The sequence below is a fragment of the Oratosquilla oratoria genome, chromosome 20 (assembly GCF_046742065.1).
Source record: "Oratosquilla oratoria isolate Oo_2021 chromosome 20, ASM4674206v1, whole genome shotgun sequence".
NCBI classification, from domain to species: Eukaryota; Metazoa; Arthropoda; class Malacostraca; order Stomatopoda; family Squillidae; genus Oratosquilla; species Oratosquilla oratoria.
Window position 1 is genome coordinate 9181343 of NC_134796.1, and position 27770 is coordinate 9209112.

At 39.0% G+C, this 27770-nt stretch overlaps 1 protein-coding gene across 2 annotated transcripts in view; it reads left to right on the plus strand.

Annotated features, from left to right (window-relative positions):
- Positions 1-27770, plus strand: part of hob (bridge-like lipid transfer protein family member hobbit) — a 107551-nt gene that overhangs the window by 68859 nt on the left and 10922 nt on the right. For both annotated transcript variants that reach the window (XM_076203643.1, XM_076203644.1), the window contains 19 exons: positions 946-1047; positions 1163-1296; positions 1412-1550; positions 1642-1723; positions 4898-5052; positions 7750-7917; positions 8016-8219; positions 8373-8577; positions 10038-10247; positions 10765-10916; positions 13056-13250; positions 14943-15100; positions 16371-16488; positions 17876-17998; positions 18138-18244; positions 18966-19110; positions 25528-25621; positions 25753-25845; positions 26737-26864. In XM_076203643.1, the coding sequence (XP_076059758.1) occupies positions 946-1047; positions 1163-1296; positions 1412-1550; positions 1642-1723; positions 4898-5052; positions 7750-7917; positions 8016-8219; positions 8373-8577; positions 10038-10247; positions 10765-10916; positions 13056-13250; positions 14943-15100; positions 16371-16488; positions 17876-17998; positions 18138-18244; positions 18966-19110; positions 25528-25621; positions 25753-25845; positions 26737-26864 (2712 nt within the window). The remainder of the gene's footprint in view (positions 1-945; positions 1048-1162; positions 1297-1411; positions 1551-1641; positions 1724-4897; positions 5053-7749; positions 7918-8015; positions 8220-8372; positions 8578-10037; positions 10248-10764; positions 10917-13055; positions 13251-14942; positions 15101-16370; positions 16489-17875; positions 17999-18137; positions 18245-18965; positions 19111-25527; positions 25622-25752; positions 25846-26736; positions 26865-27770) is intronic.

Below are 27770 nucleotides of genomic sequence, written 5' to 3' on the forward strand. Positions count from 1 at the left end.
GTGAGCAATTTATCATCATATTTTTTTTTTCCATTAGTTCATCTATACATTCTTTTAGTATCCAGTTTGTAGTTCTGTCTGGGCCGTGTGATTTTCTGACATCAAGGTTCATTATTTGGTCCCTTATTTCTTTCTGTGTCACAATTATTTCTTTCATTAGGGGGATCTTTCTCCCTTTCCTTCATCCCAATTGTGTGTATTTTCATTTTGTGGTAAAATTATAAAATCCTCACTGAGTTTGATATTTGCCCTTGGTTTACTCTTAACGCTACTTAGCCAAACAAAAACTTGTGCACTGTCAGAAGGTGGTGTAATAGTATGCATGTATTAAATTGAGAGTTAATTAACCCTTTACTGGCCAGTTCTATCTTAAACTGTAGAGGCCACTGTGGGGCTAGAGGTTTCCAATCCATGGAAGATGAGGCAGTGATTATCATTATTAGCATGCCCATAGTTGAAATGTACACATAAATGTAGTGTATACTTTTTCTTTCTGTTCAGAATATATACATTTCCTTTGCAGTCACTGTGTTTCATTTTAACATGAACATTGTCATCTGACATGAATCACAACAAAATTCTTAAATGTCTTGATTGCAGTGACCATTACTTGCCCTAACAGTCTTGAGTGCACAGGGGAAAGGTGACTGTTTCAGTAGCAGCTATTCTCCTCCTGGTGTATGCTCCTAACTTCCATATTTGCTTGGGAATTTAACTCTCAGTTTCTGCTATGGTTACATCTTACAGATTTTATACTAATATAGTTGTATTCAGCTCAGGGAAGACCCTATCCTCAAGTATTCAAGGCACCTTGACAGATTTCATTCATCATATGGCAGGATTTCATGCATAAGGAATTCAGTTTTAATTACGTTTATATTCTAGAAAAATATTTTTCTCAGTATTATTCTCAGTTATTGATGTCATTATTTCTTTTATACATAGCTAACTGTAAAATTACACTGGATTTGTCGTGGAAACCCTAATGACCATCACATTGTTATGCCATGTGCTCCAGACAAACTACCCGAGTACTCAAGTAATCAGGTATGTCATTTGTTATTTTTTCCATAATTGTTGCTGCCCTTTTAGATACAAAAAAAGAAAAAAATGCTTCCATCATGCATTCGATATTGAAGAGGTAAAAGTTTCTCATTTACAGGAACATGATTCATATAGAGTGTTCAGGTCACAAAACCTAAATATGAATATTGGTCTGGAAACAAGGACCCAGAAGAAGGAAGACACAATCATTACTCCAGTAATTGAAGCACTATTTTATGGCAGCACTCTAAGGTGAGTGTGGTGTTTTCACTTTTACCAAGGAAGAGTTCTTTCACTTGTCACAACGTTTATATACATTGTTTTCTTGGCACCATTGTACTGATTTGTAATCTACACCTCCCAACAGATGGTTTGAGAATTTGAAATTCATTTTATCTGGTGTGACAAGACCAACACGCCGAGGGCCCTTGTTTAACAATACTCACCGCAGGAAACCTCAGCTATCACGGCACTATAGTACAATTCATCTGTCACTATCATTTCAGGTAACCCCTTTTCTCTCAGTCTTTGCTGCTGTGATTTACTTTTCAAAATGAGGATGTAGTTTAGTAATTCTCAATGGTTATTTAATTGCAGAGATTTGATGTTCGATATTGGATGTCTGTTGGTGTCAAGAAAGGTTTTCATTTAAGTGGAGAACGGCTTTCTCTCAGTTCAGGTAAGTTTTCTGTTGTTTGGTTGATTAATCCCTGTATGGGATACTGACTGCATAGTTATATGTATTTAGTGCTTTAGGGACTTTAAGGCCTCCCATGCAGACTAGAGCCACACAGAATTTATCCAGTTAATGATTTCTGGTTGGAATCTTCCCAAATCCTCTTATGCCTTGACTCTTGCAGGAGAAATTTACAGTAAAGGTGTTTCCAAGTCCCCTCACTCTGTCTCATTTAGTTACCTTATATATATGTTATTGTTTCCTTTGATGCGCACATGCATTTAGTGCAACCAGTACTTCAATGCCTTTCCGTCAAACTCTCAAGACATCCCTCCATGGTATGGATGCTCCCAAGGGGCTGTTTATGACACCTAAAGTGACCAAGAGAGGACCCAATGTCCAACCAGCACTGGACCACCTGGCAGCCAGACTTCGTGTTTTTCCCATCAAAAGAAGCCACTAATGCTTGTTCAGGAGGCCTTGCTGCATGTCGGGCCAGATGCCCAGAAACCTCCAGGGAATAAAGAAGCCAACAATGTGTTGCTGGCATGCTGGATCTTCAAGCAGCCACCTCGATGATTTTTCCTTTTCCTATGTGTATGACCTTATGGCAACAGCCAATGTGTAAATAGTCATTCTGGCAACACCCAAGTCCTCCTTGGAGGGTGCGACCGTGTTTTGTATAGATGAAGATTAGGATAAGTAAAGACACCAACTGGTCTTTATATAAATCCTTGGCAAGAACCATGAGAAATGTAGAGTGTAACCATTTCACCAACTCAACATCTGGTGGGCCACAATGGGGTACAATCCACTTCAACGCTTCTTCAAAGCACTACTCTACCATTCCTCTGAAGCACAACTTAACGACAGCGGCTCAGTTTGAACATAGCCATATTCCAATGCTACAAATCTTCACCAACATTCCAACAATGTTACAAGGCACAGACCCCTCCCTCTTGCATAGCCAAGTATCATATACAAGGAAATCCCTCTTAGATGCGTCATCTACCATCCTACTAAGAGGCACTGCATCACTTCACTGCATCGCCCATTACTACAAGGCAACCCCTCTCCCTGCATTGCCAAGCAGCCTACGACGAAGCACAGCTGTACTACTTTGCTTCATCTACTTCTACACTATGGTTCACACAGTTTTCACTAGCACCCATGATGCCCACCACTTGTTCACCACCAACATAGAGATGAATCAGACAACCTACCTTCTCCAACATCATAACACCATCTAATACAAGCCAACCCCTCTTTGCTGAATTGTCTGGCATCATACAAGCAGTTAATCTTTGCTGCATTGCTCTCCCACAAGACTTTGCCAAAAGGGCATCTATAAGCCAATGAGCATCTCCAGCATGCCAACGCAACACCCCATCCCCCACCCCCATGCCCAGCATTGCTGGCGAGTCAACACCCAGCATCCCCAATGAGGAAACGCCCCGACGCTCCCCCCACTCCCTGTGTCTGGCTGCACAAAATCTCCACCCTCATCTCTCTCTCACTCCCTCCTTGAAATACCCCCTTTCCTCTTCCCTTCCTACCTCTACACTATCTTACACCACCTCCCACACTTCTCTCAGCTTCTTGTACTCCTGCTCTTTTTCCTTCTTGTTTAAACAGTTTACTCTAAGCACCACTCTACCATCTGCCTTTTCCTCTTTCTCCACCTATCCTCCACTCTCAACTTACCTTCCACAAAAAAATTATCTGATATTCCCCCACACTCTCCCATAATAACATGGACATCCAGAGCTCTTCCTACTCTTCTCCTGGATACCACTTCATTGTCCATTAATGCCTCAACCACCCTTCCATCCACCACCTTCTCCCATGTGTATTTTGCTTGATTTTTTCTTCTTTCTTTTTTCTTCCACAGTGTTAGCTATCATCAACCCTCTTCCTAAACACATCTTCTCCATCAGGTCTCCACTATGATTTTTACATGGCTTTCCATACTTCCCAGCCACACCATCTATTGGTTCATCCTCTACTCTAGCTTTGAGATCTCCCAATACCACTGCATTGACATTCCTCGCAAAAGTCTCCAAGCACTCATTTAAATCAATCCAAAAAGCCTCTCTTTCCTCGACACTCTTCTCACTCAAAGACCCACATCTCCCTTCTTAGTTTCACCTTCATCCTTCTTAACCTTGATGAAACCTCCTTCCACTCCACCACATGCTTTCCTGTCTCCTCACTTACCAGTAGAGCCACCCCTTTCCTCCCTCATCCTCTCCTGACTCTGGATGCCCTCCCCACAATACTCCCCTCCCTTTACATAGTTGTATCTTACAGGAAGGGGAGCTATGCTTATGGTGTCCTGTCTTTGTATTTTGCAGTGTCTAGTTTGCTCTTGAATTAGTGTATAGTTTTTGCACACACTATTGTTTTGTCCAGTTTGTTCCAGACATCAGCACTCTTGTGTAGAAAACTCTTTTTTCTCTCTCTCTCTCTCTCTCTCTCTCTCTCTCTCTCTCTCTCTCTCTCTCTCTCTCTCTCTCTCGCTCTCTCCAGATCTCTTCTATAACTGTCCTTTTTGAGTTTCTTTTCATGCCCCCCTGTATTTCTCTTATCCCAATTTATTAAGTCTTCTCTATCAAGGATTTCCATTCCTTTCATGATTCTGTAGATGGTCAGCAGGTCACCTCTTTTTCTTCTTTGTTCCAGTCTGTAAATTCAGTTTTGTGTGTGTGTGTGTGAATTTTTAGAACAATCATTGGTTGACCCAAAATATTCAAGTAAACTATCTTCACAAAAATTGTACCCTTCATGCAGCACATGAATATGATCGGCTAACAGTTCTGTGCTAGAATCCTCAAACTGACACCCACCACACCGCACATCTCCAACATGTTGGGCACAAGAAGAACCCAATTCCAGGATACACTACTCAATATTTACCTAATTCAGACAACACTACAAAATATACAACATACACTCTATAAAGGATTTGTGGGAAAACCCAGTTTCGGCTGTGGCATTCCTTGGGGAGACGGGACTGCTCGGACAGACAGTCTAGGGAACGACAACAACAACAACACTACAAAATCTCCCCTGAATGAATTAAGGGTTAGCCCCTGTTTCAGTAACCCAATTCCTGGGGGATCCAATTCCCTGCAAAAGAAATTCAAAGTAATAAATTGATTCATTCATTTCTTTTAGAGCACACCCTAACACTGGTTCCAATAACTGACGGCCTTAAACATCGTCCTCGCTCGTGTTGGAGCATAGCCTACCTCAACACTGAATTGACACAAGCCCAAGTATGGCTGCAGAGTGTGATGAAGGAACTCCAGACCGTCAGTGACCAGACAAAGGTTAGCTGTTTATTGGAAAGTATTGCCTAACCTAACTCAGCATGACTTTTTAACCACTAGAACTCCATAATACCTTGCTGAGGGGTGCAGTACCCATTTTATAGGTACTGGAGCTCTGGAGAGCCTGAAAGAAGCCAGCAATCCTTATCATGATTCTATATACTGTATGTCATACCATGATTAAGTATTTTATGTATGGACTCATCTATCTATACCAAAGGCTTTTTCCCCTTGATATGGAAAGTAGGAAGTCAGAAGGCACACACCTTCTCCCTCCTAAATTATCATAAAATGAATATAATAATCAGAAAAAAAAAAAAAAAATTGCAGAGGTGCTGGAACATGACCTAGCTTAGCTTCAAGATCCTACTCTACCTCATATACCCCCAAACCCTCGTACCTAGTTTACCCAGTGGTATTCATTATTGAGTTTCACCATCATTTATTGAGAGTATATTTTGACCGATTTAATGAAGCAGCATTGCCGTGGATGTGCTGTGACTTGCAACACTGCCTCTGACCCAGGGCAGTGGACAAGGTGCAGGGATGATTTTATGCCTTTTCCTTTTTGGCTACCTCCCTTGAAAGGGGGAAAAAGCCTTGGTATATGTATGTACTGTATGTATGTATGTATATTTTGGCCAGGGGGGTCTTTGCCAATCCCCCCACAGTTCCTTGGAACAAGATCAAGTGTTAGTTCCTCACATTAGTATCTTGTATCATATATATTTGGTTAACCCGCTAAGACCGACAGGCCTTAAATAGGGCTGCATCGCAAACGTCCGACAGGCCTTAAATGGGGCAGCTACTTTCAGCGCTAATAAAAACCGTGCTAAAATTGGTAGCACTGCTATATTTGGCCATGACGTAGTCCTATGGTAGTACTGTAGGCTAGCAGGAAGTAAACTGCTCTCGCCAGCCAGTGTGCCGCAAAATTTTGTGAGAGGCGTGCGCATCGTGTCACGGCGAGAATTTTTACGTATTTACTTATTTACGAAACTATTATTTACAACTATGCATCTGGTGGTGACCATAAACGTGTCAAAAACGGCATCAACACCCCCTGTTGTTTGTGCTCGAGGTCGGGCAAAGCGGGATTTTGTGAAGCCAATCGTGTCCACCCAGCACTGCGTGTCACCGCCAGAGAGGCGGAGAGTTGCCGCTACCACAATCTTCTCCAACTCTCGGTAATTATTCCGAGACAACTATGGTGAGTAGAGCAATAAAAACTTGTAGGATGATGCATTGTCATGTCTACTAACAGCAGATTTTTTTCCAGAGTAATTCATAAGAGTTGATATTATGATGGTAATTGCTGTAATGGGAGATTGCTAAATTTTAGGCCGTCGGTCTTAGCGGGTTAAATAAGAATCATTAAAGTCATACTTGAAGACTGAGTAAAAAAATAAATTTATATAAACTTTCTTATCATAATATACCAATAAAACTCAAAAGGGCTTACATGGTTTCAGAGAGCCCAGGCAAGGAACCTAAATATGCTCCATATTATTATTTTTTTTTTTTTTTTCTTTTTTTTAACATTGCAATGATCTAGTGTGTCAAATGAAAATATATTTCACGAGTCAAAAATATCTGAGAAAGGACACAAATTTTATGCACTTAAGGGTTTCCTTATATCTTTATTTCTCTGAGTGCCCACCAAAGGTGCATGAATGTGGCACAGATAAGAATAAAAGGGATGAAATTGGTAGTATGTTTGTTAGAAGAAAGGTGAATGTGTTACCACTGAGAGAAAATAACTTGAAAAGAAAGGGTGAGGAGGAATTTAAGAGTATTTACTTAATTGTAGTATACAGGAAAGGAGCAATGCTCATTTAGTCTTGTCTCTAATGCTCCTTTTTTTTTAAATCATAACTAGCCTCAAATTTATGTACAATTCCAACTTAATCATTATCCTTGATTTCCAATTATCATATTTAGATTTGAACTCAATTATTGTTTGAGCTTGGACTATATCACACTTGTAAGCTATTCCACATATTTACGCATCTATATGGAAAAATGTATTTCTTCACATCCTTTAGACATGTGGTCTTCTTAATATTGTTCCCATGGCCTCTTAAAACCCTCTCATCTTTAATCAGGAGATCTCTTCTGTCAATGCATTCCTCTTTAGTGGCCTGAATACTGTAATCAGATGGTGCACATGGTGTCAGGAGTGACATGGGGGGAAAGGGAGAGGAGTGGTACTGCTAGTAAGTGATGAGATAGGTAAGTGTGTGGTGGACTGGAGAGGAATGTATTCAAGGGTGAAGGTGAAATTGGAATGGGAGGTATGGGTTTTTGTGAATACACACTGCACAGCCCTGGTATTAAGAATTGAAGAGGAGAAAAAGGAACCAATGAAAAGGTACCTGCATGTGGTCATTATACAAAACAGACACAAAACTACACATTTTCAAAACCCAACCCACCTTCGTCAGAAGGTACAGGATACTTAATCCCCAAACTGGGCCCAAGATCTCTGTATCAACATCAGATGTATTTGTTACACTTAGTGAAACTTGAGACTACAATTAAAATTAAATCTCTCATTTGCCCTTCTAAAGTCAACCACCAAATATTTCAGTCACACCTCAAAGAGGAGCTGAAATCACTTGAGCATGTAGAGCTGGGTGATTTCTTGCTATAGAACAGTTTATGCTAGCCTTATAATTATACTTCATATCTTTTCAGGGTAACCCAATGCCTCAGCCAGTAGAAAAGTTTTATTTCATCAATGTAACCAAAGTTGCCTATATGCGTGAAACATTAACTCCTACAATGCCAGGCACCGCCGGCTCTGCATCAGATCCAAGCAAAAGGGAAACACCAGATCACAGGCTGGTTGTGTATGATCTGAAGGTAATTGTAAACAATCTTAGATTAACTGATTTATGATGTTTTGAACTTCAGATACAAGTACCTTTTTAACAAATATAGTCATTCAAAAAATGTTTCAGGGAGCATGGACAACAAACAACAGAGATATTGTGTTTGCTTTATATGATTCTTGGACCAAATCGCAACAGCTAAGGAGGAATCTTGCACCTGACATTATCAAAAGCTTCAAACTAGAAACCACTTCAACCCCACAAAAACCAAGAAGCAGATCTCTTACAGAAAATGTTGGCCAGTCCCTTACTTCTCCAACAGCATCATTGCAGGTCAATTTGTACACAGGCTCACTTGCTGACATTATATACCAATTTATGGGTGGGAAAATAGTATTTTATGATTTTTTAGTTAGTTAATAGATCATTTCTTTTTAGGTACATATTTTCCAGTTTTGTTTATTCGATCATAACATTGCACATTAGGTACCTCCAGTTCAGGCAACCCCATCTCCAATGAGCCGCCTTCAGTCAGGACATGCACAAGCTTTGCTACAACAGCTCATCGCTGAAGTCGATAACAACCAAGTTGCTTTCAGTGAGGATTGCTCAAACACTGAGCAGCGAGACAACACTTTACATGGGGTCAAGGCTTGCACCACTGATGATGTCATTCATAAGAAATGGCTAAGTAAGTTTCTCTGTATAATTGAATTTAACAGTACAGTAAAATTCCTTTAATCCGACCTTCGAACAACCAAATAGTCCAAACATCCAACTTTTTTCTTCAATGTCCCAAGTCGGGTAAAAGTTCAATTTGTCCAAACATCTGACCATTTTACGTTGGCCTTTGGTTGTTATTTCTTCTCAACTCTGCTGTGTTGTTTATTATGCTTTATTGTACCATTGATAAGTGAAAATGTCACAAACCAATGAGTTTTTTATTTATTTATTTTTTTAGTGTACATCCAAATATCCGACTTTTCCAAACTTCCAATCTGGGGTAGGTCCCACCAAGGTCGGATAAAAGGAATTTTACTGTATTAGTTTGGTCTGCTGAGGTGGTACAGTGAGTCCTCCTTATACGGTAATTCTTTATCCAGTAAATTCACAGTTACGGTATTTGGTAATTACTACCCTCAATCCTATTTACGGTAAGAAAAATTCACAGATGTGGTATCCACTAGATATTTTGAAGAGGAAAGAGCAGGGAGAAGGTACGTCTGCCATATCCTATTATTACTTGTTATAATGGGTTCGGTAATTTCACTTTGCGGTAAGGTTTTCAGGAACACATATGTACCGTATAGCGAGGACTTACTGTATATGATAAGAGTGTGTGCTTTGATTTGGTCACCCCATTATAAAGGAGAAAGGTCCTTTGGTGTAAATGCATATAACAATATTCAATGTATAGATGTCAGGTGAGGTACAGTGGATCCAGTAATTCCTACCACATGGTCAGGTTATCCATTAAATTGGCTCTCCCCTCCCCTCCCCCATCATTTTACACAACTAAGGAAGGTGTCACGACACTCAGACGGAACAAAAATAAAACCATCCAAAGAGCAAATGAATGCTTTATGAGTCCTACCCTGTTATGGAGTTGGATAGCCACAGCCGATGGTTAGATGATACAGGTATTTGCCATTATTGTTGTCCTTGCAAAGCCAAGAGATTGGAGTTGTGGAAGTTGAGCAATGGACCACTGTTGTGATTGCACTGAGGCACCCTGAAGCTATCAGTACATTTCTTCAGTCCCTTATTCAGACTAGAATGGGCTGCCCCTCATGGGTAATTGAGGCAGTTTGGTTGAACTGCTTGATGTCAACATTTGGGTAAGGCATGCTGTGACCCAAGTAGCTACTGCCTAACATCTTTCAAACAAGTTTGCTATTTCAGTTTATTTACTATGACTCCTTGTTCATCTTTCATCCCATACCAGGAAATCCCTAATCTGTGTGGAGTTGGGGATTTAAATAGAGGTTGATGGACTGTGTCATACTGTTGTTGTGGCATTTCTTCTTGGACATTAATGTGTTAAACCTGACATGCCTCACACATTGATGCCCATCTTTAGATATTGTACATGAAATCCTTTGCGGAATAGAAAATAACCAATAGTCTTTTATATTAACATTTTCTTTTCAGTTGAACTGGTGAACAGTCAGGTTTTATTGAAGGGATGTGAAACAAAAGGATATGTCATATTAAGTGCTGCCAAAGCTCAGATTGTACAGCGCATCCACAGACCTGTGTGGCGGGAAGATTCACTTGTCACCAAAACCACTTGGTTTGGGTCCTTGGAGTGCATGCAGTATTATGCCACTGTCAGTGGAGGAGACAAAGAGACACAGATGGGTAGGTATCTACTTTATTGCTTATCCATAGTAGTAATTACAATTTTTTTTTTTTTTTTTTTTTTTTTTTTTTTTTTTTTTGGGGGGGGGGGGGTTGTTGGAGACTAATGTCCACTGGAAAAAAGTACTGATTACTTTTAATTTTTTCTCACCTTTCTTTCTGCTACCTTTCTTGAATCTCTCAACCACTTCCATCTTCAGTGTGATATTGTTCCCAAGGATAGAAGCTCTGTATGTCAGTAACAAAATACAAAAATAAATGGTCTGATACTGAAGTACAACCAATAATTTACTTCATTCATTGATAGGTGTTTAAATGTATATTAATGTAACCCCTCTTAATAGCTAACACCACAGTTTTAGTCATCTAATGACAGTTCTATGCTAAAAGGATTAAAGAATTCTTGGATTATCCCATTGTTATGCTGACATTTTTTATAGGTTTTGTTCAACCTAATGGTAGTTACTTCTTAGTCTTTTCTTTTTTTTATGTGTATTGATATGCCCCTTTTTTTCAGACAACATAATGTGGCTGACCTTGGATAATATTGAGCAGCGAGATGGCCAAGTTATAAATGATGTACCAGATATAGTTGGCAGTGGTCAGTCAGTTGGAGGGGTAGTGTCGCAGACAGTTGGGGCATCAGATGAAGGAAATGAGTCCTTACAGGTAAGAATTCATTAATATGTATTAGAAAATCAATCAAGAAATAGACCTAATCCATGGTGAGGCAAGATAGAACTAACAAAATTCACATACAAAAGGTGGACCTTTAGAACACAGAGATTCACTCCTGCTGCCTTCATCCAAATTCTATTTCTGTCTCTACTATATTGTATCAGAAGATGTGTGGTACTTTTTTCTCGTGAGTAATAGAGCCTGTGGAGGTCAGTAATGGATAGAATGAATGGATTAAATTGAAGATGGGGATACATCTGAGTTGTGTAACATTGCCATGGTTGTTCATTGTGTATATGGATGAGATGGTCAGTCAATCCATTGCAAGGTCTCTCATGTAGGAAACCCACAGTTCCCAAGTAATTAGCTACAACCACTGGGTGGACCCATAGAACACTTGAAGAAAAATTGTCTTGTTGTCTAGGAACTGTTTATGCATGGCATTGTAGAATGAGGGGTTCTTTGTCTAGGGTAGTTTGATTCTGTGTATAGTTTTTGCACACACTATTGTTTCATCCAGTTTGTTCCAGACATCCACCACTCTATGTGGAAAGCTGTTTATATATATATATATATAAAACTGGCCTTTTTGAATTTCTTTTCATGTTCCCTTGTAATTCTCTTGTCCCAATTTAGTAAATCTTCTCTATCAAGGACCTCCATGCCTTTCATGATTCTATAGATCATTAGCAAGTCTCCTCTTTCTCCTCTTTGTTCCAGAGTCTGTAATTTCAGTTTTGATAATCGCTCCTCCTATGACAGTTTTAAAAGTGTTGGGGCTATCTTTGTAGTTGTTCTCTGGATTCTTTTAATTTTCTTTATACTCTTTTAGGTACTGGGTGACCATATTGTCACAGCATACCCCAGTCTAGTCCTTATCAGTGTGACTAGTATTTTTTTCACCATTTCTTCATCCAAGTAGGTAAAAGCCACCTTTTATGATCTTAGCAAATTGTAGGATTCTCCGACAATTTTATTGATATGTTTATCAGGAGACGTATCATTTGTAATGATTACACCCAAATCTTTTTCAGATCCCACTCTTTGCTTCCTTTGCACCGATTTTATAATGTCCTGATATTCTTTTTTTACTTTTTCCAAATTCCATTATGCTATATTTCTTGATGTTGAAATCTACTTCCCACTTCTGACTCCATTTCCAAACCTTGTCCAGATCTCTCTGCAATTCACAATCCTTTTCTGTATTCACTCTCCTCAGCAGTTTCACACCCTTCATCCCAATGCTGTACATTTTCTCTAGTGAAAGCTGACTTGAAGTGATTGTTCATGACTTCAGCCATTTCTAAATCTGCATATTTTATATTTCCTTGATGTAGTTTCACCACTCCCTGTTTGTTTTTGAGTTTACCATTCACATATCTATAGAAAAACTTAGGTTGGTCTTTCTATTTTTCTATTGTGTCTTTTTTATAGTTTCTTTTTTCCTCTTGGCACATTTTTACATATTCATTCCTTTGATATATATTTGCCACTTACCAAGTTTTTACCTTTTTTTTTCATCTTTTCCAAGCTTTATCTCTTTTTATCTTTCACCTCTCTACACCTTTTGTTAAACCACCATTTCATATACACCTTTTCCTATTTCTATCTTGGTACGTATTTATCCAGTCCTTCATTATAAATTTCCATCAGAATAGTCCATTTCTCTTCCTCTTGTGTCTCTTCATTGTAGAATTTTTTCCCAACTCTTATTTTGAGAGAATTTCTTAAGTTTCCCAAAATCCATTTTATTATACATCGTTCTTCCTTTTTTTTTTTTTGTATTTCTCGTTTCTCGTACTCCACTGGTCTTCGGGCCACTTGGTGATCCAGAACTGCTTTTGAAACGTCATGCCATGTCTTTCTGTCCTGTGCCACCTCCTTCCATTCTCTTGGTTCTATTCTGCATATCTGCACATCTTCAACACATCTCCTCCAAACTTTTCTAGGTCATCCAAGTGGTCGTCTTCCACGCACTTCACTTATACCATGAGGCAGGACTGGTGTGTTTTTTCTTTTCCAATTTCAGAGTCATTTTCCTTTTTTTTTTTTTTTTTTTTTTTTTTTTCCCCAAGTGGGGAAAAAGCCTTTGGTATATGTATGATGTATGTATTTTTTTATGTGAACCAGTTACAGCGTATAGTGTCCCGATGCCGTTGTGAATTCTACTATGTATCGTACGGAGAAACAGGATTGGACCCAGCTTTATTAGAAGAGGTACAGCCCCCATCCTCTGATGATGAGCTCTGGAGTCGCAACGTTGAGGCTGTGGATACTTTCACACTGATGCATCATGACTTAAGTGCCTACACCAACTCGCTCCAGGTCAGATTTTTTTTTTTTTTTTTTTTTTTTTTTTTTCCATTCATAGGAACATATTGACTGGTTGAGATAGATTAATGCAGTTGTTTGAAGAAGAACAGTAAGAGTGTAAAGAATAGGAGTGAAATGGGGTTTGGATGGATGAAAGGATCATGCAGCATCATAGATTATTTTAAGTGGATGAGAAGGGACATTGCCATATGATGAAGTGAAGAGGGTAAACCAGTTCCAGCTCTTGGACACTGCTATGGAGGTGCTGAATCTCTCTGCATTGCTCATGACCCAAGCAGTCCAGTAGGGCAGAGATTGAAAGATGGGAGGGCAGTTAAAGGAGTTTTGTGTGTAATATAGGGCAGGGGCATGGAATGTGAGAGAAGAGAAGGAGAGTTTAAATGTATTTGAGAAGAAATTATTGAGAAGTATTGTATGGGTTACTAGGTTGGATAGAGTGAGAAATGAGGATGTGAGGAGGAGAGTGGGGGTGGAAAGGGAATTGGGAGATAGGGTTGATGAAAGAGTATTGGGATGGTTTGAACATATGGAAAGAATGAGTGAAGAAAGATTAGTAAAAGAGGTGTGGAAGGCAGAGGTGTAGGGAATGAAATGAGGCAGTGACCAAGGATGAGATGGATAGATGGAGTAAAAGGGGCATTGGGAAGGGTGGATGTCTGTTGAGGAAGGAAGGGAGAAGACATATAGATGATGCTGTGATGCATGGAAAGGAGGGGGTGGGGGATGGGGGGGGGTGAAGGAATATGTGAGTTGAGAGTGGTTGTGTATGGATGATGCTGTGATGCATGGAAGGGAGTGGGTGGGGGAGGGGTGAGTATGTATGAATAATATTTTGATGCAACCTAAAGGGATTTCTCCCCGTCTTCTCTTTTTCTGCATGTGGGGATGGAGAAGGGGGTTGCCAATTAAATGAAGTGGCCTTGCTCTGGATGTGCTGTGTCTTGCTGCATTACTTCTGACCCAGAGCAGTGGGCGAGATGCAGGGATGACCTGTCATCCATGAGGAGCCAAGAAAAGAGGGAGAGAGGGATGGTGAATAGGAGTGGAGTATAGGGGATGAAATGGGTGTGAGTGGATATATGCCTTTGACTTTGGCTACCTCCCTTGTAAAGGGGAAAAAGCCCTTGGTATGTGTATGTATGGGTGTAAATTAATGTGGCCCAAAGGGGCTGCTTGTCTAAATTATTTCCACATGAGGAGACTAGGAGGGAGGGCCACCATATTCAGGATGTGTTGTCTTGCTTCATTGCTTCTGACCCAGGTAGTGGGCAGGAGACAGGGATGACCCCTCATCCACAAGAAGCTAAGATAAAAAGGGAAATGACTGAATGGCAGGAGTGGGTGCTTACTTTGGCTGGCCTTTCTCCCTTGCAAGGGTAAAAAGCCTTTCAGCATACAGATAATGTGTATGTATGCTTTGACTTAATCATACCCTCTTTTAATTAGAAAGGGCTTTTGGTATACAATGATGTTAGGTCCAGTTTGAGTTATTGGTATCGGTGTTGTATGATTTTTTTATCTGAGGACCATTGCTAGTTGCTGTGGGGATGCAGGCTTTCCATTCAAGTAAACTCAAGACAGCAGTTAGCATTATAGCAGATTGCATGCTTAAATATTCAATAAAAAATTTTTTAGAATATCACAAATATTAGACTCATTGTTCATGTCTATGTCTCATTTTAGTATAATATGGTGGTGGACATCTTAAACAACTTGTTGTTGTATGTGGACCCAAAGAAAAAGCAAGCCAGTAGTGCCCTTGCACGCATGCGATTCCAACTTCAAATTGATTCTAGGGAAGACCACCGGAAGCCAATTGTGAAACTCCAAAATCAAGTCAGGTATGGGTGCTAGTAAGCAGGTAATTATTTGTATTGTATTATATATAAGTATGGTCTCAAGCATTGTGCTTGAGTGGAGTGTAACAGGGACAGGGCAACCCTTCATCCCTGAGGTGGTAGGGATAGTTGTGTGCTGTGGGTTTGTGCTCTGACTTGGCCATTCTCATTATAAGGGGAAAGGGCATTTGGTGTATATACATATATATATATATGTATATATATGTGTGTGTGTGTATATATATATGAATATATATACTGTATATATATGTATGTACAGTACTACCTCTCATTAACGGAATAAAAGGGGGGTAACAGTGTCCGTTGATGTGAATAATCCGTTGATTTGGAGTGGTTTTTGGGTGGCATAGTGATTGCACAGCATTAAACAACAGCACCAAAAACACAGTGAAAACACCACAAACACAACTAAATAATGTCCGTTAATGGTAGTGCTGCATATATATATATATATATATATATATATATATATATATATATATATATATATATATATATATATATATATATATATATATATATATATATAATTTCTGTGAAAACAAATGGGGAGAAATCCTGCATCAGTATATCATTCATACCTAACTACCCCCTACCCCCCCATCCCCCACCACCTTCCTTTCTTGCATCACAATATCATCAATACACAGCCATTCTCCACTCACCTCTTCATCCTGCCTTCTCCCTTCTTTGCTCAGCAAACATTCTCCTCTTTCTCAATGCCCCTTTCATCCCATTCTATCAAGGGTGAGATGGATGGATGTGGTGAAAGGGGCATTGAGCAAGAAAGGAATGTCTGTTGAGCAAGTAAAGGAGAAGGCAGGAGATGGGAGTGAGTGGAGAATTGCTGTGTATTGATGATACTGTGATACAAGGAAGGGAGGGGGTAGGGTTTGGTTATGTATGAATGATATTTTGACGGAACACAAAGGGATTTCTCCCAATCTTCTCTTTTTTCTGCATGAAGGGACATAGAGGTGGGGGGTCACTAATTAAATGAAACAGCCTTACTGTGGATATACTGCATCTTTCAGTATTTGCTTCTGACCCAGGGCAGTGGGCAGGATACAGGGATGACCCATCATCCATAAGGAACTAAGATGAGAGGGAGGAAAGGGTGGTGGATGGGAGTGAGTACTTTGATTTTGACTCGGCTACTTTCCTTGTAAAGGGGAAAAAGCCCTTGGTATGTAGATAGGTAGTGAAAACAAAAGTTTCTCTTTATTAGTATGTTCTTTTTGTATTCTTACAGATACTTACTTTCACACCTGCGATTGCTGGAAAAGGAGTTATATTTGCTTCAAAGGCAACTTGATAAAGATGGGGGTAACCAGTCACAATTAAGTGAAAAGGCTAGTCTGGAGAACCAGGTATGTTGCATTATTTTGTGTAAAAATGATTCTTAAGTAGAAATGTTATGTTTTATGTACCGCATCTAGGAGGAATACTCTGCTTTGTTTAGAATAAACAACACATATAGGATGGTCACTGAAATCTTGTACATACACACATGCATACATATACCAATAACTTCTTCACCATTACATGGGAGATACATCTAGGAAGAAAAATTTTTGGTTTGTTTATAATAAACAAGACATATAGGATGGTCACTGAAATCTTGTAGATGAAGATAAATAGTACTGTTGCAATGAGGGAACCCAGGTGTCAGGTCACTTCTAGTAGCAAACTTTAGATTTAGTTATCTGGTCTGTATCTAGATAAAACTGTATGATATGATGATATGGTTTAACGTTACAAACTCCCCCCCCCCCTATCAGAAGGCTAGGACAACACTAATAATAACAATGAAAATATTAATAGAATTTTTCATATAGATGCATAAATACTTGCAATGGCATAGGAGATATAGCCCAAGAGCAATACATGAATTAAAATCAAAATATGACAATTAGAGATCAAGGATATTAAGTTGGAACTGTGCATGAATTTGAGGCTAGTATGATAAATGTGGAGAATGGTTGTATATGGAAGGGAGTGGGTGGGGGATGGGGGAGTTAGGGAGTGGTTATGTGTGAATGATATTTTGATTGAGCCCAAAGGGATTTCTCCCCATCTCTTTTTCTGCACGAGGGGATGGAGAGGGGATCACCAATTAAATGAAGCAGCCTTGCCATGGATGCACTGTATCTTGCTGTATTGCTGCAGACCCAGGGCAATGGGCGAGATGCAGGGATGACCCATCATCCAGGAGGAACCAAGAAAAGAGGGAGGAAGGGAGGGGTGGTGGAATTATGCCTTTTGATTTTGGCTACCTCCCCTGTCAGGGGGGAAAAGCCCTTGGTATATGTTTGTATGATAAATTGGAGTCTAGGAGACAGGACCCAACAAATATTGTTCCTTTCCTGTATACTATAATCAGGTAAATACAGTTAACCAGGAGACCCATTGCCCCTTATTAGGGGTGTGGCCAGCCAGGGCATGCACCCACCTTCACTCATCCCACCTACACCCATCCAGCTCCCATTTGTATTACCTTTTGTCTTGAAAAAAGGGAAGAGACAAATAGTAGCATTTAAGATTTGTATTCTTTTATTTCATTGTGTATTCATATATATTTTATTGATTTAAAATACATAGTGTATAGAACTTTGTAAACTACGAGGGTATGTGAGAGGAAAAATATGAAAATTAATCGGGGTAAAAGTATGGTGATGTGTTGTACATGGAGAGAGCACTGCTGTGGCCAGTGTGAAATAAATGTGAATGAAAAAACAATGAATTTTTGTTTCAAAGGTATCAGAGTGTAAAGAACAACTTAATACACTCAGTGAGGAGCTGGCAATGAGAATACATTGTTATAATGAAACTCAACTGACAACTAATCACAAGCTCACCTCAGTTGTCAGTGACAAAAAGGTACAAATGTTTGCCTCGTTTCTTTAGTTGTTAATATGAATGTTACAATTTTGAAATAGTATTGTTTCTAGAATGTAACAAAATGACTCTCTAATTCATTCCTAGCATATATTTTACTTCTAATTTTACCTTGGTACAGGCGAGAAGCATACGAATGAATGAAGTATGTTTTCGTAAAGCCCAGTGGAGACTTACAGAATCAGATGGCCAGCTTGGTATTGCAGACTTGGTTCTTTCCAACTTCTTGTAAGTAAAAGAATAACATCAGTCATATTTTAAATGAATCGCAGTTACTATACATGTGAGTTGTTTGCAATTACTATAGATTTAAAGATCCAACCTTCTTCACCTCCAACAAGTGAGGTGCATGCCTTCAGTTTGACACTTAGTCTTGCACTGAAAGTGGTAGATTGAGGAAAACCCATGTGATGAAACAGTAAGGGGTACATTGGGAATGAATTGGTAGGACTGCAGGGGATGAAATGAGATGTAGTTTTCACATGTTTTAAGCAGAAAGGAAAGAGATGTGTGTGATGGGGGTGAAAAGGGGCAAGAATTTTCCTTTCCCATACCTACTCTCTTTGCTGTGCAGATTACAGTTAATTGGATGGACCAAAGAGAGAGACATACTCTCCTTGCTGTGCAGATTACAGTTAATTGGTTGGACCAAAGAGAGAGATATACTCTCTTTGCTGTGCAGATTACAGTTAATTGGTTGGACCAAAGAAAGAGATATACTCTCCTTGCTGTGCAGATTACAGTTAATTCGTTGGACCAAAGAGAGAGATATACTCTCCTTGCTGTGCAGATTACAGTTAATTGGTTGGACCAAAGAGAGAGATATACTCTCGTTGCTGTGCAGATTACAGTTAATTGGTTGGACCAGAGAGAGAGATATATAAATAAAGGTATAAATCTCTTTGTGCATTTATGATGTCTATAAATATGTTTGTTTATTTTTTGTAAGGTACACAAAGAAAACGAATTCCGATGATGGTGTGGAGCATTTGTTAGAATTGGGTTATGTCAATATGAGAAACCTCTTGCCTAACCAGATTTATGTGGAGGTACTCAACCCATCAGAACTACAAATGATGCCAGTTGATAGACAGGTAGGCACTAGTTTTGTGAACATTTTGGTATAATCAAAGAACAATTTTCACAAGTGTTTGAGCATGAAGCAGTCCTTCCATATATTTTTTAATGAAAAACACATTTCTGTTTTCCATTTTGCAGCCTCTCCGGTTTACAACTAATTTCCTCCATCCTTCTTACTACTAGTCTGGTACTTTAAATTGCAAAGATACATATATACATACCAAAAAGTCTTTTCCCCCTTGTAAGGGGTGTTGCCTAGTCAAATTACACATTCATATCACATACACCCCACACTCAACCCATACCCATCCTGCACCCGTTCTACACCCACCTTACACAAAATCCCACACACGATTCATAGTCTTGAGTTCATTAAAAGATGGAATAGTAATACAGGATTGGAAAAGGATTAATGTAATACCAATTCACTGGACTATGTTAGTGTAGGATTGTTTCTGTGTCACTCTGAAATTTTTTAGAAGAGGAGAGTAAATGCTGGTTGTCTGTTCTCCTTATGGGTAAAAGAGGAAATACAGTTGAAGTTGATAGAGAACTTGGCCCCAGTCCAGAGATAGAGTACCTATTCCACAAGTTTGCATCTCCAGATGGAGGTGAGGGGTTGTCTTGTTTTGAAAATGGGCATCAGGGAGACTATTGTCTTTGCCAACAACTGTGCAGGACCACCACCACTATAAAGTACTTTTTGGCTACCCCCCTTGTAAGGGGGAAAAAGCCTTGGTATATGTATGTATGTATGTATTATTGATCACTCTTTGGAACTGATGATACAAAGTGGGTACATGTTATTGGACCAATATTTATTGTTGCCTTTATGGACCTTAGACACTTTTTAGATATTGACTGAAAATGATCAATGTTAGGGTTAGGAACTTTGGTCCTTTGTAGTTATATTTACCTAGTTGTACTATACAGGAAGGGAGCTATGCTCGTGGTGACCCGTCTTTGCATCTTTCAGCATCAAGTTATTTTCTTAAAATCTTGAATAGTGTTTGCACACACTGTTTCCATTATCTAAATTATTCCAGGTATCCAGCACTCTGTGTGGGAAGCTATTCTTTTTCAGAACTCTTCGATAGTTATCCTTTTTGAGTTTCTTTTCGTGTCCTCATGTTTTTCCATTGTCCCATTTTAGTAAATCATTCCTATCAAGGATTTCCATTCCTTTCATGATTCTATAGATAGTCAGTAGATCTCTTTTGCTTCTCTGCTCCAGTGTTGGTAATTCCAATTTAGACAATCTTTGTTCGTATCTTAATTTGAAAGGAGCTGGTGCCAACTTTGTCGATGCTCTCTGTATTCTAATTTCTTTATATTCTTTTTAGTACTGGATGTCCATAGTGATCCTGTGTATTCCAGTTTTGGTCATATTAATGTAACTAATATTTTTGTAATCATTTCTTCATCCAAATAATCAAATGCCACTTTCATTGACCTTAATAGGTTGAAAGTTTCTCCCATTCCATTTCCTATATATTCCATTCCCCTCCACCCTCCTCCCTCCCTCTTATCTTGGCACCTCCTGGATGATGGGTCATCCCTGCATCCTGTCCACTGCCCTGGGTCAGAAGCAGTGTTGCAAGACACAGCACGTCCACAGCAATGCCGCTTCATAAATTCGGCGACTCCCCCCTCTTCATCCCCGCATGCAGAAAAGGAGAAGACAAGGAGAAATCCCTTCGGGCTGCGTCTAATTTTTTTCTCATACTTCCTCACCCCCCATCCCCCACCCACTCCCCCGCATGCATCACAGCATTATCCATACACAACCCTTCTCCATTCAACCCTATCTTCTGTCCTCTCCCGTCCTTCCTCCACAGACATTCCTCTCTTTTCTAATGCCCCTTTCACCCCATCCATCCATCTCATCCTAGGACGCCCCCTCATATTCACTCCTTCCACCTCTGCCTTCCACACTTCTTTTACTAATATTTCTTCATTCATTCATTTCTTTCAATTTTATACTTTTTTGATATTCTGTTTTTACTTTTTCCAAACTCCATTATACAGGTAAACGTCGACTTACGATGGCATTAGGTTTCGATAGAGCCATCGTAAGACGATCTCATCGTAAGTCGATCCCCACTCTGTTCCGTGGTCACTGTACCTAGCCTACCTGTATATTAACCACCAGAGATACTGAATATAGCCTATTAAACATGTACAGTAGTTTATTTAATTATTTTTATCCTTTTTACCATATTCAAACACTATAATATGTATTTTCAGTACGGAACTTAAATCTCGCGGGCAGCAGCCAATGCCAGCCGTACGACGTGACGTAATAATACTCGCATCATAAAATATAGTCACCGCTTATATCGATCGTTCTCTCTTTCACCCGCGAATTTTGAAAACTACAGAGAATGGGATTTAGGGCACATTTGAGAGAATGTAAAAACACAGGGGCGACTACAATAAATATAATCAAGACGCCGATATGGCAGCGTCGCGAATCCACTTGCTCCTCATGACGCCTACGTGTGCGGCACTGTATGGAAGGGGTTAAATTATCATATCGTCGTCGTCGTCATCGTAAAGTCGAACAATCGTAAGTCGCGGCCATCGTAAGTCGACGTTTACCTGTACTACATTTCTTGATGTTAAAGTTCACTTCCCACTTTTGAGTCCATTTCCAGATTTTGTCCAGGTCTAATTGTAATGATTCAAAATCCTCTTCTGTTCTTACTTTCTTTAGTGTTTTTGTGTCATCTGCGAAGAAATTCATATAACACTACTCCTTCATCCATGTCGTTTATATATATGGCAAACATGATTGGACCCAGTACCGAGCCTTGCGGGACACCACTTATCATTTCTTCCCATTTCGAGTATTTATCTCTAATTACTACCCTCATTTTTCTACCAGTCAGGAAAACCTCCATCCATTCCAATAATTTTCCTCCGATGCCACCTATTGATTCTATTTTTCTTATTAATTTCTTGTGTGGTACCTTATCAAATGCTTTTTGTAGGTCTAGGTAGGCACATTCTGCCCATCCTTCCCTCTCCTGTATTATTTCTATTAGTCTCGAATTGAAGCAGATCAGGTTTGTTGTACATGATCTTCCTTGTCTAAATCCAAATTGAATTGGATTCAGTATAGTTTTTTCTTCCAGATGTTTAAACCATCTACTTTTGATAACTTTTTCACATATTTTTGCCACTGTGCTTGTTAGGGAGACTGATCTGTAGTTAGTTGGATTTTCCTTGTTTCCTCCTTTATATATTGGTACAACATTTGCATTTTTCCAGTCCTGTAGTACCTTTCCTTCTTTGATCGATCATTTGATTATGTTGTATAAAAATCTGTGAACTCCTCTATGCATTCTTTCAGTATCCAATTTGCAATTCCATCTGGACCATGCAATTTTCTGACATCAAGGTTTTTTATTTGGTTGCTGATTTCTTTCTGTGTTACAGTTATTTCTTTCATTGGGGGGGGATTTCTGTCTCTCTATTTCCTCACAGTTAGGCAAGTTCTCAAATGTGATTACCGATTTGAAATGATTGCTCTTAATTTCTGCCATTTCTTGTTCTGTATATTCATAATTTCCCTAGCACAGCATTTTTATTTGTTTGTTTGTTTTTTGGTTTACCATTCACATATCTGTAAAACAGTTTAGGTTCCTTGCATTTTTTTTTTTTTTTTTTTTTTTCATAAATTCTCTTTTCTTCTCTGCATATTTTTACATAATCGTTTCTTAGTTTGATGTATGTTTGCCATTCGCTTTTTTTTTTTCAGGCTCACTCTCTTTTATCCTTAGCTTCACTACATTTTTTGTTGTACCAGTTCTTTATGTATGTTCTTTCTTGTTTTTGTTGTGGTACATATTTGTTCACACCCTCATTATAAATTTCTTTTAGTATATTCCATTTCTCTTCCATCCTTGTTTCTTCCTTTAGAAATTTTTGCCAGTCTGCATTACAAAAGAATTTTTTAAGTTTCTCAAAATTCATTTTGTTGTACATTGGTCTTCTCTATGTTTCTCATTTCCTCTTAGGTCTATTTGCTCGTTTGTTGTTGCTGTACTATTTCTTTAAAAGTTCTTTTTTTATTTTCTTGTTCCACTTTATATTGATGTTTTATTTCTTGGAGATCTGTTTCTTTTATTGTTTCTCCCACTTTTTCGGTCACCATTTGTATTTATACTTTTACTTCTTTTTTCAAAGCCTTTTTTTTTTTTTTTTTTTTTTTTGTATCTTCATTAAAAAAAAACACACAGACATAATGGGAATTGCAGAGACAAAACTGAGTTCACTACCATCAAATAGTGTTGACATGGATTATATAATCATTGGATCAAAAATAGAGATGAGAAACAGGGTGGAGGATTCATGTTTCTGGCCGAGAAAAACTTAGATGTGACAAAGGTTACAGAGGGTATAAACAATGTGGAAATTATCCTGATGAAAGTCAGACATAGACATGAAAAGTAGAAAGTTTGTAGTGATTTATGTGTGCCCAAAAACAAGCTTTTGGAAAAAAGGTGAGCATTAAAGAATGTTAGAAAACACAAGCCATTCATTAAATTAGATGCTGAAGGATGGAAGTAACCTGGTACTTATGGGAGATTTTAAATGCAAAGAAATCTGTTGGGAAGAGATGACAGTGAAAGGTGGAGAGGATCTATGGGGAAATGTGTTACTTGATTATAGAACATGCAATGACACATTGGATAAAAGAAAATACCAGATATAGAAGTAAGGAAAAATCACCAAGACTAGATTTAATATTTACAATGGAACCTGAAATTGTGGATAAAATTGAATACAAGACACCACTTGGGAAGAGTGATTACATATTAATAAAATTTGAACTAAAGGAGGAATTATATATATATATATGTAAAAATGAGAAATACAGAAAAGGAAGACTGGTGTACAACAAAATGGACTTTGGGAAACTTAAGAAATTCTTTCAAAATGCAAATTGGGAAAAATTCTACAATGAAGAGACACAAATGGAAAGGAAATGGATGATTTTGATGGAAATTTATAATGAAGGACTGGATAAATGTATACCAAGACAGAAACAGGAAAAGGATAATGATAAGTGCTGATTCAACAGAAGATGCAGTGAGGTGAAAGATAGAAGAAATAAAGCTTGGAAAAGGTGGAAAAAATATAAAAACCTGGAAAGAGGCAAATATACATCAACCAAAGAAATGAATATGCAAAAGTGCACAGAGAGGAAAAAAGAAACTACAAAAAAGACAAAGACAAATGCAAAGATCAATCTAAGCAATTCTATAGGTATGTGAATGGTAAACTTAAAAATAAACAGGATTTGGTGAAACTATGTCATGGAAATACAGAGTACATGGAAGATTTAGAAATGGTTGAAGTCAACAATCACTTCAAGTCAGTTTTCACTAGAGAAGAAATACATCATTGGGATGAAGGGAACAAAGTGCAACCCACCACCCCCATGAGGGAAATAGAAATAACACAAAAAAAAAAAAATAATGGATCAATTAATGATCCTTGATGTCAGGGAATCACACAGCCCAGATGGAATAGCAAACTGGATACTAAAAGAATATGAAGAAGAATTAATAGGCAAAATATATAAAATAATAAACTCCTCACTCAAAGATGGAAAAATACCAAATACGGTAGTGACTTTATATTTTATCATGCGAGTATTGTGATGCATTAGTCATCATAATTCAGGCATCCAATGCTACGTGCAAGAATTTGACTTGTATTGAAGAGGTAAATCTATAAACTGAGCCCAGGATCTCTATCATCTTTGATAGTGCCATATGTACCTTTCCACTTAAGGAGACCTGACAACTAAGAACTACTGATGGCCAGGGGTAGATGCTGCTGTTTGGCCCCCAACTCTTGGGGTTGGGGGGTGGTCCCACGACGTAGACGTTGCAGCTCCAGGACCACCAAATACCAGCCTCCGGAAACATATTCATAATCATATCACTCACCGCTCCATTAACACACTGAAAGACAACACACTGCTGCATGCCAGACCCCCTGATATCCACCCTTCTGAATCCTCTCTCCCACGTAAGGACAGAGTCCACTTGGCCAGACTGCGATGCGGTCACCACCCAGCACTTCTAAGCTACCAGAAGAGGCTGGACGACCGTGTTGTGAACAGCTGCCCAGGATGTAACACTTCACCCCATACCATACAACACATAATGGAAGACTGCATTATACACAATCATACACGCAAACAACACAACATACACTCTATAAAGGATTTGTGGGAAAACCCAGTTTCGGCTGTGGCCTTCCTTGGGGAGACGGGACTGCTCGGACAGACAGTCTAGGGAACGACAACAACAACAACAACTAAGAACTACTCCCCTCCTACTACAAGCTCATGACAGAGAGACAGCCCCACTCAGACCTGACATAATTTTGATTAATATTTGTTTTATTTTCAGAGAACTTTGAGAATATTTTGTAGAGAGAAGCCTCCATGTGGAGGAATAGCCATTATAGAGCATTTTGAGATTAACGTTGTTCCGTTGAACATAGGTAAGGAGGAATTTGAAAATCTCATTAATGGGTTATACTTATATTGATGTTGATCTGTAGTGATATTAATCTGGCAAAAGTAGTTTTCGCTCTTTGAGTAAAAGTGTGTTGTTTCATTTTGTATTCTACAGCTTTAACCTACCAGTTCTTTAAGACAATGATGAAGTTCTGCTTCCCAGATAATGCAACTGAAGAAGAACATATGGTTGGACCAGATAACACTGGTTAGTTCTTAATATATATATGACATATGAAAGGTATATGAATGATATTTTGATACAGCCCAAAGGGATTTCTCCTGTCCTTCATCCGAATTGTACTTTCAATTGTGAATAAAGATTTGAAATCTTTACAATTTCAGCCATTTCTTCATCTATATATTCGTCATTCCCTTGACACAGTTTCACTATTTCGTGTTTATCTTTTAATTTATCATTCACATACCTTGCATTTGTCTATTATGTCTTTTTCAGTTTCTTTTTTTCTTCCCTGTGTATTTTTACATATTCATTTCTTAGTTTCATATATATTTGCCACTTACCTTTTTTTCATCTTTTCCAAGCTTTATCTCTTCTATCTTTAGCCTCACTACATTTTTTGTTGTACTTATACCAAGGCTATTTCCCCCTTACAAGGGAGGTAGCCAAAAAAGAAAAGGCATAAAATCAGTCCCACCCATTCCATCCCTGAATACACTCCACACCCCTCCACCCTCCCTCTCATCTTAGCACCTCGTGGATGACAGGTCATCCCTGCACCTTGTCCACTGCCCTGGGTCAGAAGCAGTGTCGCAAGACACAGCACATCCACAGCAATGTACACCCATTCCTGCTTCTGCTTTGGTTACATAATTATGTATTCCTTCTTTATAAATTTCTTTTGATATATTCCATTTCTCTTCCATATTTGTTTCTTCATTTAAGAAGTTTTCCAAATTTACATTTTGAAAAAACTTTCTGGGTTTCTCATTTCTTCCCAAATCACTTTGTTCTTTTAGTTCAAACTCTATTAGTATGTGGTCACTCTTCCCAGTTGGTGTGTGTGTGTGTATAAATATATGTATACATATATATATATATTATCTTAATCTGTTTCCTTTATTCTTCCATTGCCAGGACCAACACCAACTGCTCCAGTAGCAGCTTCAGGTTCAACTCGAGGTGGGAAACGTCAGGCATCCTTACGTAAATCCTACAAGGAATCAAGTTTCTATGTCTCTTTGTCCGATGTAGAGATAATGAGGGTAAAGTCTAAGTGCAAGTTTGGTTCACACTTTGTTTATTAATCTTTCATTTGACTAAAATATTACAGATTCCATCCCTACTATGGAAGAGCTGTGTCTCACTGTATCGCCCTGTAGCTGGTGTAGACTATGGTGAGAAGAAATGGGTGTTGGCAGGTAGTTCATTGTTTATTAGTTGGTCAGAACCGAACTGATTTTACATGCGGCACGAAGATACATATACCACGTGCATAGTCACCCATGGTGCATAATTACACAATTGTACTGGATTAGGATAGGTCAGGTTGAACAGGGTCACACTGTCACAGGCTAGCATGTCAGGTCACAGCCACATGTGTGACACAATGTATGCCCCATTCTTGATGCTATGTGGTCAGTTAGTGTCACCATGTGGCTGTTGGTACATGGTCCATTTAATACTCCCCTCTTAAAAATGGCTTTGGCTTCCACATGCAAAAGGCTGGCCTATGGCCATCTCTGCCAGAGACATGTCGAGGTTGTCTCAGGTGGCTCAGTGAGCATTAGAAGTAAGTATGTCTAGCAACAATAGCAGTGTCCAAGGTTGACTGTGATACAATTTGCAGTGGAGTCGAGATGGGCTATCTCTGCTGGAGACATGATAAGGTTTCCCCAGATGGCTTGGTGAGCGTTGGGTGTAGAGATGTCTAGTGTCGATGGCGGTGGCCATAGTTGATTGCAATGCAGTCAAAGCAGGAGCTGTTGTACAGACTAGATGGATGTTGGCAACGTTGACCAGTAACCTGTAATGAGTGGGAAAGTCAGCACTGAGGAGAGACATCCTAACATCCGCCAGGATGAAGCTCCAGGAGTCATGGAAATTCCCAAAGGTGAGATGCAGGTCTTCAGCACGCTAGATCACATTGGTGGGAGGGACAGTGATCCACC